Here is a 12,860-nt window from a genome sequence, read left to right as displayed (position 1 = left end):
CTGATAAAACTGATAAACTTTAAAAGCTCTATTTGAGAAAGTAGGGTGTATGAAGAAATAAAGAGACCTTAGAACAACTGGACTAGGAATCAGTGTCTTTAGAAACAAGACTATCTAAGAAAATTCACTTTTTCTATGATAGTGAAATAGCATAGAGATGGAGATCTACACTCATTCTATTAATGTTCAGGTCATAATCAAGTGAACTTGTAAGATGTTTCACCAACTTGAATGCCCTAGTACAAGATCTTAAAGAAGGTGCATCTAAATCACATTACAGAATAACAGAAAGATTTAAAAAAATGAAAAGTTAGAACAATGTCATTAAACCACATACTCATATTTTTCTTAGAAGAAAATAACCTGGGGTCAAATGTGTTTCAGGGACTCTATAAACCCTGTGGTTTTATAAACAAAAATCTAAATATATTTATTTACGTTTTTACTGGGAGAATTAATCACATTCATAGATTTTCAAAGAGTTTGGGAACTGACAGATATCGAAAAAGACTATCTAGATTCATAACTCAACTTTCAAACCTTAATCTGTGATTAAACTTTCCTATGGTCATACTTACACTATTACTATTTCACCACAGAGACCTTTTTGCTGTTGGATAGTTACAACTAGTAAAAACTCGAGTTTACATCAAATCAAAATTTACCTCTGAAATCCTCACCTATTTTCTTGATTTCAGTCTCTGGAACATAAGAGAATAGAGTAACTCCCCATTCCTAAAAATAGTCCTTTATGTATTTGCAGAAAGTCAGCTCCAAGATATTTTTCCTTTTCAGGCTGACAGCTTTTAAAAAACAGAGCATATGGACAAAACTAACTAAATCAAAAATTTTCTCTAAAGGAAGATGGTTTCAGCACTCATAAAGATAATATTTTATATTTTCAGAGTTCTACAGTGAAAGATCAATAATTCTGACTGAGGGATATACTGCTTTCAATTTACTTGTGAATTTCAAAAAAATTTCAGAGAGAACTGCATTAAGTTGATGTACGTAACCATCATGAATTCTGCAGAATTCTCTTACACTTATTGAGTCCACTAAATACTTGGAAACTGTAACTCATAAAATTAATTAAAAATTACTTTTTAAACTATGGGTTATTTATCAAAATATAATTCATGGAGGTGATTCCCAAGATGGCGGTATGAGTAGGGTGGCAGAAATCTCCTCCCAAAACCATATATACTTTGAAAATACAACAAATACAACTATTCCTAAAAGAGTGACCAGAAGATACAGTACATGAGCCAGGCTATATCTGTAAGAACCCAACATCTCACGGAAAAGCGTAGGATACAAAGCTGTGACCCGGTGGGACCCAACCACTACCCACACCACAGCTACCGACTGGAGGAAAAGAATCAGGGTGTGGAAGGAGTGGAAGCACAGGACTGATAAATAACCAGCCCTAGTAATCTGCCCTGGGAGACCAACACATACTGCATGGTGTTCTAGATATTAGAGAAGTGGAAAAGCAAAGTTTGAGACTAACACTGCGAACAGGATCCCACAGCCGGCTGCCCTGGGACAAAAGAAAAGCAGGCACTTTAAAAGTCTTAAATGGACAAGGGCTTAAAAATCATCCTGGCATACTCAGCCCAGCAAGCTGGGAACTTTAAGGAACTTCAGGTGCCCTAACCAGCTGGGTGACAAGGCAGTTCTGAAGCCCCTCATTGAGAAAAGCAGCCTGCTGTTCTTCCCCGCCGCACAAACACTGCAAGCAAACCGGCTGACCCGCCATTGCTCAAGAATAGCCAGGAAGCAGCCCCGCCTACAATAACCACACAGTCTACACAGAGAATTCTCCCTGCGTGCAGCCAAACGGCCCAGACCCAGAGGCTGCACCCTGTGCGCAATTGAATACCACAGATAGCAGAGACTGGCACAGGGTCTGGGAAGCACAAATGGGCTTTGTTCTAATGGCAGAATATGCGCTGCTCACCTATGACCCCCACCTGTGCCCTAGGCCATCCCGAGGACTGCACTGCATGCAGTTGACCAGCACAGACAGAGAAGATGGGTGCAGAGACCGGGAGGCACAGAGAGGCTTTGCTCTTGCAGCAGAACATGCGCTGCTTACAGGCAACCATGGTCATTGCCCTAGGCCATCTTGAAGGCCACCCTGCCCACAGCAGCTAAGGAGGATTAACCCAGAGGCTGCTCCCTATGTGCAGTTAACTGGCACAGACAGGGGAGACAGGCAGGGCAACTGGCAAGTGGAAAGGGACTTTGTTCTCCCAGCTGACACATGTGCTACTTGCCAGCAACCAATCACATCACCATGAAAAGGCAGAAGAACCTTGTTCAGTCCAAAATCCCTCAAACACCAAAGAGAGGGGCTTGGTGAGACTGAAAGCACCAATCTTCCTGAAAAAGAATTCAAAATGAAAGACATAAGCATGCTGATGGAGCTACAGAGAAATATGCAAGAGCTCAGGGATGAATTGAGGAGGAAGAACAGAAATGAAACAAACAATGGAAGGATTTAACAGCAGACTGGATGAGGTGGAAGAGACTGTTAATGGAACAGAAATCGCAGAACAGGAATACAGAGAAGCTGAAGCAGAGAGAGATCTCTAGGAATGAAATAACAATAAGAGAACTGTGTGACCAATCCAAAAGGAACAACATTCACATTATTGGGTTACCAGAAGAATAAGAGTGAGAAAAAGGGATAGAAAGTGTCTTTAAAGGAATAATTGCTGAAAACTTCCTCAATGTGGGGGAGGAAACAGTCTCTCAGACCATGGAAGTCCACAGATCTCCCAACACAAAGGACCCAAGGAGGACAACACTGAGACATATAATAATTAAAATGGAAAAGTTCAAAGACAGGACAGAATATTAAAAGCAGCCCGAGACAGAAAAAAGATTGCCTACCAAGGAAAATCCATCAAGCTATCATCAGACTTCTCAGCAGAAAAATTATAGGCCACAAGGGAATGGCAATGCAATGAGACAGAAGGGTCTTGAACCAAGAATACTGTATCCAGCAAGATTATCATTTAAATTTGAAGGAGGGATTAAATAATTCCAAGATAGGCAAAAGTTGAGGGAATTTACCTCCCACAAGCCATCTCTACACTGTATTTTAAAGGGACTGTTATAAATGGAAGTATGCCTAAGGCCAAATAGCTGTCACTGGAGAAAATGAAACCACAGCAAAGAAAGACTAACCAAATACTAACAAAATGCAAAATAAAATCAGCTATCCAAAAAATCAGTCAAGGGAAACAAAAAGAGTACTGAATAAAATATCTAACAAATAAAGAGTAGAGGAGGAAGAAAAAGATAGGAGAGAAATAAAGAATCATAAGACTGTGTTTATAATAGTGTAATAAGTAAGTTAAGTTAGATGGTTAGATAGTAAAGAAGCTGCCCTTGAACCTTTAGTAACCACGAATCCAAAGCGTACAATGGAAATAAGTACATATCTATAGATAATCACCCTAAATGTAAATGGACTGAATGCACCAATCAAAAGACACAGAGTAAAAGAATGGATAAAAAAGCAAGACCCATCTATATGCTACCTACAAGAGACTCATGTCAAATCCAAAGACATACAAAGACTAAAAGTGAAGGGATGGAAAAAGATATTTCATGCAAACAATAGGAAGAAAAAAGGTGTTGCAGTACTTGTATCCGACAAAAATAGACTTCAAAACAAAGGAAGTAACAAGAGACAAAGAAAGACAATACACAATGATAAAGGGGTCAGTCCAACAAGAGGATATAACCATTATAAAAATCTATATACCCAACAGAGGAGCACATACATATGTGAAACAAATACTAACAGAATTAAAGGAGGAAATAGAACACAAGGCACTCATTTTAGGAGACTTCAACACACCACTCACTCCAAAGGACAGATCACCAGACACAAAATAAGTAAGGATACAGAGGCACTGAACAACACATTAGAACAGATGGACCTAACAGACAAGTACAGAACTCTACACCTAAAAGCAGCAGGATACATATTCTTCTCAAGTGCACATGGAACATTTTCCAGAATAGACCACATACTAGGCCACAAAAAGAGCCTCAGTAAATTCAGAAAGAGTGAAAGGGTAGCAACTAACTTCTCAGATTACAAAAGTATAAAACTAGAAATAAATTGTACAACGAAAACAGAAAGGCTCAAAAACACATGAAAGCTCAATTTATAAGTTGCTCCTAAATAATCAATGGATCAATGACCAAATTAAAACAGAGATCATGCGATATACAGAGACAAATGAGAACAATAGCACAATGCCCCAATTTCTGTGGGACACAGAAAAGGCAGTTTTAAGAGGAAAGTATATAGCAATCCAGGCGTATTTAAAGAAAGAAGAACAAACCCAAATGAATAGCCTAAATTCACAATTATTGAAATTGGAAAAAGAACAAATGAGGCCCAAAGTCAGCAGAAGGAGGGACATAATAAAGATCAGAGAAGAAATAAATAAAATTGAGAAGAATGAAACAATAGGAAAAAATAAATGAAACCAAGGACTTGTTCTTTGAGAAAATAAAGTAGATAAACCCCTAGCCAGACTTATCAAGAAAAAAAGAATCTACACACATAAACAGATTCAGAAATGAGAAAGGAAAAATCATGAGGGACACCACAGAAATACAAAGAATTATTAGAGAATACTATGAAAATCTATATGCTAACAAACTGGATAACCTAGAAGAAATGGGCAACTTTCTAGAAAAATACAACCTTCCAAGACTGACCCAGGAAGAAACAGAAAATCTAAACAGACCAATTACCAGCAATGAAATTGAATTGGTAATCAAAAAACCATTCAAGAATAAAACGTCAAGATCAGATGGATTCACTGCTGAATTTTCTCAGACATTTAGATAAGACATAATACCAATTCTCCTTAAAGTTTTCCAAAAAAACAGAAGAGAAGGGAATATTTCCAAACTCATTCTATGAAGCCAGCATCACTCTAATACCAAAACCAGGCAAAGACACCACAAAAAAAGAAAATTACAGACCAATATCCCAAAAATACTCAACAAAATATTAGCAAACTGAATTCAAAAATACATCAAGAGGATTGTATACTATGATCAAGTGGGATTCATCCCAGGATGCAAGGATGGTACAACATTTGAAAATCCACCAACACCATTCACCACATCAACAAAAAGAAGGACAAAAACCACATGATCATCTCCATAGATGCTAAAAAAGCATTTGGCAAAATTCAACATCCATTCATGATAAAAACTCTCTACAAAATAGGTATAGAGGGCAGTACCTTAACATAATAAAGGCCATATATGACAAACCCGCAGTCAACATCATACTTAACAGCCTAAAGCTGAAAGCTTTTCCTCTAAGATTGGGAAGAAGGCAAAGATTCCCACTCTCCCCACTTTTGTTCAATATAGTACTGGAGGTCCTAGCCACAAAAATCAGACAACACAATGAAATAAAAGGCAGAAGTCAAACTGTCAGTGTTTGCAGATGACATGATATTGTACATAAAAAACCCTAAAGAATCCACTCCAAAATTACTAAGACTAGTATCTGAATTCAGCAATGTTGCAGGATACAAAATTAATACACAGAAATCTGTGGCTTTCCTGTACACTAACAATGAACTAGCAGAAAGAGAAATCAGGAAAAGAATTCCATTCACAATTGCATCAAATAGAATAAAATATCTAGGAATAAATCTAACCAAGGAAGTGAAAGACCTATACTCTGAAAACTACAAGACACTCTTAAGAGAAATTAAAGAGGACACTAATAAATGGAAATTCATCCAATGCTCTTGGGTAGGAAGAATTATATTTTCAAACTGGCCTTCCTGCCTAAAGCAATCTACAGATTCAATGCAATCCCTATCAAAATACCGACAGCATTCTTAAACGAACTGGAACAAATAGTTCTAAAATTCATATGGAACCACAAAAGACCCCGAATAGCCAAAGCAACTCTGAGAAGGAAAAATAATCCAGGGGGGATCTCACTTCCCAACTTCAAGCTCTACTACAAAGCCACAGTAATCAAAGACAATTGGTACTGGCACAAGAACAGACCCATAGACCAGTGGAACAGAAAAGAGAGTCCAGATATTAACCTAAGCATATTTCATCAATTAATATACTATAAAGGAGCCATGGATATACAATGGGGAAATGACAGCCTTTTCAACAACTGGTTTCGGCAAAACTGGACAGCTACATATAAGAGAATGAACCTGGATCACTGTCTAACTCCATATACAAAAGTAAACTCGAAATGGATCAAAGACATGAATGTAAGTCATGAAACCATAAAATTCTTAGAAGAAAATAAAAGCAAACTCTCTTGAATATAAACATGAGCAACTTCTTGATGAACATATCTCCATGGGCAAGGGAAACAAAATCAAAAACGAACAAGTGAGACTATATTAAACTAAAAAGCTTCTGTACAGCAAAGGAAACCAGCAGAACAGAAAGGCATTGTACAGTATGGGAAAACATATTCATAAATGACATACCCGATAAGGGGTTGACATCCAAAATATACAAAGAGCTCACATACCTCAACAAAGATCAAATAAACCAATTAAAAACTGGGGAGAGGATATGAACAGACACTTCTCCAGAGAAGAAATTCAGATGGCCAACAGACACATGAAAAGATGCTCCACATCGCTAATCATCAGAGGAATGCAAATTAAAACCACAATGAGATATCCCCTCACACCAGTTAGGATGGCCACCATCCAAAAGACTAACAACAACAAATGTTGGCAAGGATATGGAGAAAGGGGAACCCTCCTACACTGCCGGAGAGAATGTAAAATAGTTCAAGCAACGTGGAAAGCAGTATGGAGGTTCCTCAAAAAACTCACAATAGAAATACAATTTGACCCAGGAATTCCACTCCTAGGAATTTACCCTAAGAATGCAGTAGCCCAGTTTGAAAAAGATATATGCACACTATTTTATCACAGCACTATTTACAAGAGCCAAAAATGGAAGAAACCTCAGTGTCCATCAATAGATGAATGGATAAAGAAGATGTGGTACATATACACAATGGAATATTATTCAGCCATAAAAAGAAAATAAACCCTATGATTTGCAACAACATGGATGGAGCTAGAGGGTATTATGCTCAGTGAAATAAGCCAGGCAGAGAAAGACAAGTATCAAATGATTCATTCATGTGTAGAGTATAAGAACAAAGGAAAAACTGAAGGAACAAAACAACAGCAGACTCACAGAACCCAAGAATGGACTAACAGTTACCAAAGGGAAAGGGACTGGGGAGGATGGGTGGGAAGGGAGGGATAAGGACAAAAAGGGGCATTGTGATTGGCCCACATTATGTTGGATGGTGGGGCACAGAGAAGGCAGTATAGCACAGAGAAGACAAGTAGTGATTCTATAATAGCACCTTACTATGATGATGGACAGTGACTGTAATGGAGTATGTGGGTGGGACTTGATAATGGGGGAAATCTAGTAACCACAATGTTGCTCATGTAATTGTATATTAATGATACCAAAAAATACACACACACACACACACACACACACACACACACACACACACACACACACACACACATACACACACACATATATATATTATTCATGGATAAATTCAATATCTTCAAATTTTAGTCAAAAGTCACTTTTGTGTTTATTCTTATGAATTCTGAAAAATGATCTTTTAAATGGCACCAAAAATCATCATTCTACATTTATTACTTCTTTGGGGGAAAAAAGAGAGGAAATATTTAATGGAGTGAATTATAACATCGTACAAGGGAGAACAAATTCTGAGATGGTAAACAAAAGTCTATAAAACTCAGCACAAAAATTAAGTAACTATACAGGAGCATTACTACTTACGGATAGAATTCTGAAAGCTGTTCAGCTATTGCATAAGCTGTCGGGTCTCTGTCTAAGACGAACAGAGTAATATCTGACTCCTTCTGTAGAATGGCTCTTGTGTGTCCTCCTGAACCAAATGTCATATCTAGAAAAATCTAGCCAACACAGAAAAAAAAATTAGCCCTTAGCATAAACAAAATTTATTCTTGCTAGCTACCTTAATTTCTGTTAACATATATTGATTTTCAGAGCTGATAGCAAATAGAAAAAACACAACTGTTTTGCCTAGAGTTCAATTTGTTACACATGAGATCTGGATTAATTATGAGTAGTCCAAAAGAATTGTTTCAAGTATCAATAAAATGATAATCTCTCACACAACTTGCAAATTCAAGACAAATGTATATTTCCCTCCATAATGTCAAACTGGCTTTAGCACAGTGTTGTACTGCTAGCTTTTTAATGCTTTCCAGCACCTGGGTGGTAAAGATATAGCCAACAATTTGTTATCATTTGGAGATAACTGACAAGTAGTATGGCTTACTTTACCTCAATTTCTTGAAATGCTTTATATTAAACATAAAAATATTCAATGCTAGAGAATGAAAGAGAGAGAAAAATGAATATACCTAACAATAAACATTCATAGGAGAATCTTTCAAAATCTAACCTGGAAAAATTGATGAATTAACAAATATGACTTGGAAAAAGCCCAAGGCTTAAGTCAAAACACCTGAGGTAAATTCTAGCATTGCTATTAAGTAGCTATGTGTCTTTGGGAAAAGCACTTAATATTCCAGTGTTTTTAGATTTCTCCAGAGTTTAGAAAGAAGAAGAAGATCTGGAAGAAAAGAAGATACCACCAATACCTACCTAATTGGTAAAATGACATACAATTTCTCACCTAAACCAAGACACTTTTGAGACTGAAAGATTTGTCAGTAATACTTTGCCTGGACAACAGGATACTATGGAACATAGGTACATATCTTTAAATTCATGGATCACTCTAGATATACAATAAAGGTAACTGGATCTGAATCTATTTTTCAGCTCTTTGGTTTGGCCATACAGTGTAGAAAACAGGTCACAGTTGGGCAAGAAACCAGAACTGGACCATATGAAATAAATGTGCAAGCAAATTAATTGATTGTGACTGATTTGGAAGTCAAGACTCTCTCGAAGTTATGCTCTTAGTTTAATGTGCCCTTTCAATAAGCTTCACTGGCATGAAAATAAAAAAAATAAATAACTCCAATATTACTGAATACTATGACAAATAACATATACTGTAAGCTAAACTATTAAAAACATTTAAACATATAACTCTTAGAAAGTTCATGTGTACATAGGACAAAAAGGGAAATTCTTGCAATAGATCTGAACATTTCCCCACCCTTCATGTTACAACTTATTTCAGGGAGGGTGGTCAGAAATAAGGTACAGTTATGCTTTAATTTTCTGCTACCATCTACCATGCTAAGTCCCATCCCCTGATCAAGTCCTCAGAAAAGTTAGTCTGACATTCCAATATGGAGGAAATCTTTTGATCAAAATTGAGAAGAAGAGGGATGAAAATTATGAGAAGTAAATGCGGTAAAAATGGATAAGGACTACTTTTTAATATAAATGTGTTAGTATAACTTAAAGTTGCACTTCTATCACTGTCAGCACAAAAGGCATGGCTACACATATTTTTCACCATCTTAAAACAAAACTTTAAAACAATACATAAAGTCTTATTATTTGATGGTTGTTAGGAGTACATACTTAAATCTCATGATTGAATAATTTCTTTTCTGTTTGTTAACTTATTTTATACTTTCTTATGAGTAGGTAAAAATCTTCCACCATACCTTACTTCAGTTCTAAAATTACTAGGGGTTTGGCATAATTTTATCAAGAACTTTTCCCTGGCAAAACTATAACTCACTTTCTTGTTATGCCCCAACACCAAGTCGTGCTATAACTAGATTTAAACTAAGAACATGTCAAATAAAGTAATTTGTATATGATTATCTTATCTCAAGCCAGGAAAGACCCAATCAATATTTAAAAAGAAAAGTCCTCATCATTAAACATATTCTGGAAAATGTGAGATGATTATAATTTACATGATTATTTTTTAATATATCATGATTATGCCCTTGGAGATTTACTGACAATCAAGGAAGTTTCCATAGGGAAAAAAAAATAGCCTATTATTACCAGACAAGCATAACACAAAGCAAAAAGTGGGAGATAAATGGGATTTATGAAACTAGACGTGAATTCCATCGTATGTCCTCAGTTAATAGGTGAAAAAAGCCATCGACTTTCATTTTTAAAATTCTAATATACATTGCTCATCAAGTGTAATAGTGACATCTAGGCCTCCTGAGTCCCCCAATATTACAATTGAAAAGGGAGTCAATTAGTTTTTTCCTTTTCCTGGGTAATTAATTTGACACAAGATCACATTTTTAAATTTGTACAAGTTGATAATGAAACAAGGAGACTGGACAAATTTGTTGATTAACAAATGCAGAACGAGGAAATCTGAACATTTCAAAATAATCTTTCTATGGGTCTCATCTAGACATATATTCAAATGCATATCATATGCTCCAAACATAAATGAAACTTCCTTTGAAATTACCTGATTTAATTTGTATATAAAGTCGAACCCTTATTTAATAACAAGAGTTTATTCTGGTAATTTCCATTTACCACCTGTATAACCCTGGCCAAATAATTTTAACTTTCTGAGCTTCAACTGCTTCATCTAAGAAATGGGGATTAATGTACCCTTGTTTACATCACAGAGCTTTCTTCAGGAAGAAATTCTTATTTCTTCCTTATGTTCATGAAGTAGGTGTTATTAGATTGTAAATAAATAGAAACTAAGATGACACAAAGCAGGAATTGAATACAGGTGTATCTGGCTCTAAAATCTATGTTCTTTCTCACACCACTCTGCTTCTGCATTAAATGAATAAAGTCTGTATTTGCGTACTGCTTATGGTTTATCAAGCATTAATGTTTTCCAACTTAGTCTAACAAAAGTTCTGTAAGGAAGTACGGACAAGTGGCATTATCATTTTTGCAAATAGAAAACTCAGGTGCACAGAGACACTGTGACTTGATTAAGATAATATTATTAGTAAGAGAGAGAGAACTCTAAGCCAGTTGTCACCAACTCTTAAATTCTCTGCTCTTTCTTGAAAGAAACAGAAGAAGGGAGGGTGGGAATATAAGAAAGAATTCAGGAAAAAAATGGATGACATAAGAAAGAATTAAGGCAGAGAGGCTTTACAAAAATTATACAAGTTTTTTTTTTATCACTCATTCCCATTGAAATTTAGGGCTCTTGAAAACTATGTCTTTACATTTGTATAGCAGAACAACTCTTGAGATATGTATATTTCTCTCTCTCTTTTCCTTCTCTTTCAAGTAGATGCCTAGGTATTTAGAGCTTCAGAATGTATGCCACACATACACAGACACATGGGTGGTTAGATCTAGAAAGACCCATGAAATAACCCAAGATTAATTCCATTATTATACACTGCTCTATCCTTCTACAGTATACATAGTGCTACATTTTTAAACCTCTCAAATGTGATATCCTTTAAGACTAAGCTAAGGCTGCTCTCTGAAGGTGGAGACTAACAAATCAAGGGAGTAGCCTGAAGGTGGGAGTAACAAATCAAGATCATCTTGCCAACATGATAATTACATTATTCCCTCCCAACCCCTCACATCCAACAGTTCTTATCATTGAAATTTTCACCCTGAAACGACACTGTTAAAATTGGACATGAAAACATTTTTAGCCATGAATAGTATGAGGGTAGATCTTCCAGTGTTAGATCTTCCTATTTCATTTTCCTAATGATGATTAGTCATTTTCAATCTGTGCAAGATTTTTAATAGTAAGTTCTCAACCGAATTTGGAAAAAATAAGGCCTGATTTCACTTTAAAATTTTTTCCTATGAATATTATTTTTCTGGCAATTACTAATTTTGAATATTTAGAATTAAAATGCTTTTGGAAGAATTTTAAACTTTACCTATTTGCAACTAACTTCATTTTGAAATGCTGAAATATCTCAGACATACAATTAACTCTCTGGATTTTCTTCAGAGGGTAATTAAAATGTATGGCATTCATCAATAATCTGTATATATACTGAACATTCCATATAGGTATGACCACAGGGGTAATACAAAGTTATTAAGTTATACGTCTTCCAGTTTGGTGAAAGAATTTAGACAAGCACACAAATACTTACTGGTAAAAAGAAATTAGCAATACAACAAAAGCATACATAACATTTTACAAGGAGTGAAAAAGCAGACATTTGTTTTAAACAGTGGTGAGATAGATAATATTGGAGTAGGTTACAGTAAATTCAGCTGGAACTTGAAGGATAAGCAGAACTCAGAGCTCACCCTTTCTCCTCACTTTCCCAAATTCTCCAAATCCAAATAGTTACCAAGTTGTATTGACTTTATCATATAGATATTTCTAAAATCTTTCCACTCCTATTTTTAAGTCAGGCCCCATATTTCTTTACTTTACTCTTGCAACAGGCTCACAACTCATATCCGTGCCTCTAATCTCACTTCTAATTCTTCTTGCTACACTGTTAACAGGATATCCCATCTAAAGGATAAAACTGTATGTAGCCTATGACATTCCTATTTAAATATCCTCAAAAGTTCCCCTAAGCTACATGATAGAGTCCAAACTTCAAGGTGTAATGGATAATATTCTTCATGTTATGGCCACTGAACTTCTTTCCAACATCATATATCACTACTCTTACACTTGAATTTTACTCCTATGTTCTCCAGTCATTCAGATGCACATGCAAATATCAGATATGCCAAGCTGTCTCATGCCTTCTCTCCCTTTTGCCTTATTTCAACTCTCTTCAACTTTATTCTCAAGCAATTATGAGAATCTGAATATGTCCACAGTTCTACTTAAAGCTCTGGAAATACAA

General features: G+C 35.8%; 1 protein-coding gene across 4 annotated transcripts in view; it reads right to left on the bottom strand.

Moving 5' to 3' along the window:
• The window catches only part of METTL15 (methyltransferase 15, mitochondrial 12S rRNA N4-cytidine), a 200,816-nt gene that overhangs the window by 114,275 nt on the left and 73,681 nt on the right, over positions 1-12,860 (bottom strand). For all 4 annotated transcript variants that reach the window (XM_073216352.1, XM_037012116.2, XM_037012115.2 and 1 more), the window contains exon 3: positions 7,888-8,024. In XM_073216352.1, coding sequence (XP_073072453.1) covers positions 7,888-8,024 — 137 coding nt within the window. The remainder of the gene's footprint in view (positions 1-7,887; positions 8,025-12,860) is intronic.

This window comes from Manis javanica, chromosome 11 (assembly GCF_040802235.1).
Source record: "Manis javanica isolate MJ-LG chromosome 11, MJ_LKY, whole genome shotgun sequence".
NCBI lineage: Eukaryota > Metazoa > Chordata > Mammalia > Pholidota > Manidae > Manis > Manis javanica.
This window is presented reverse-complemented; position numbering and strand designations above follow the sequence as displayed.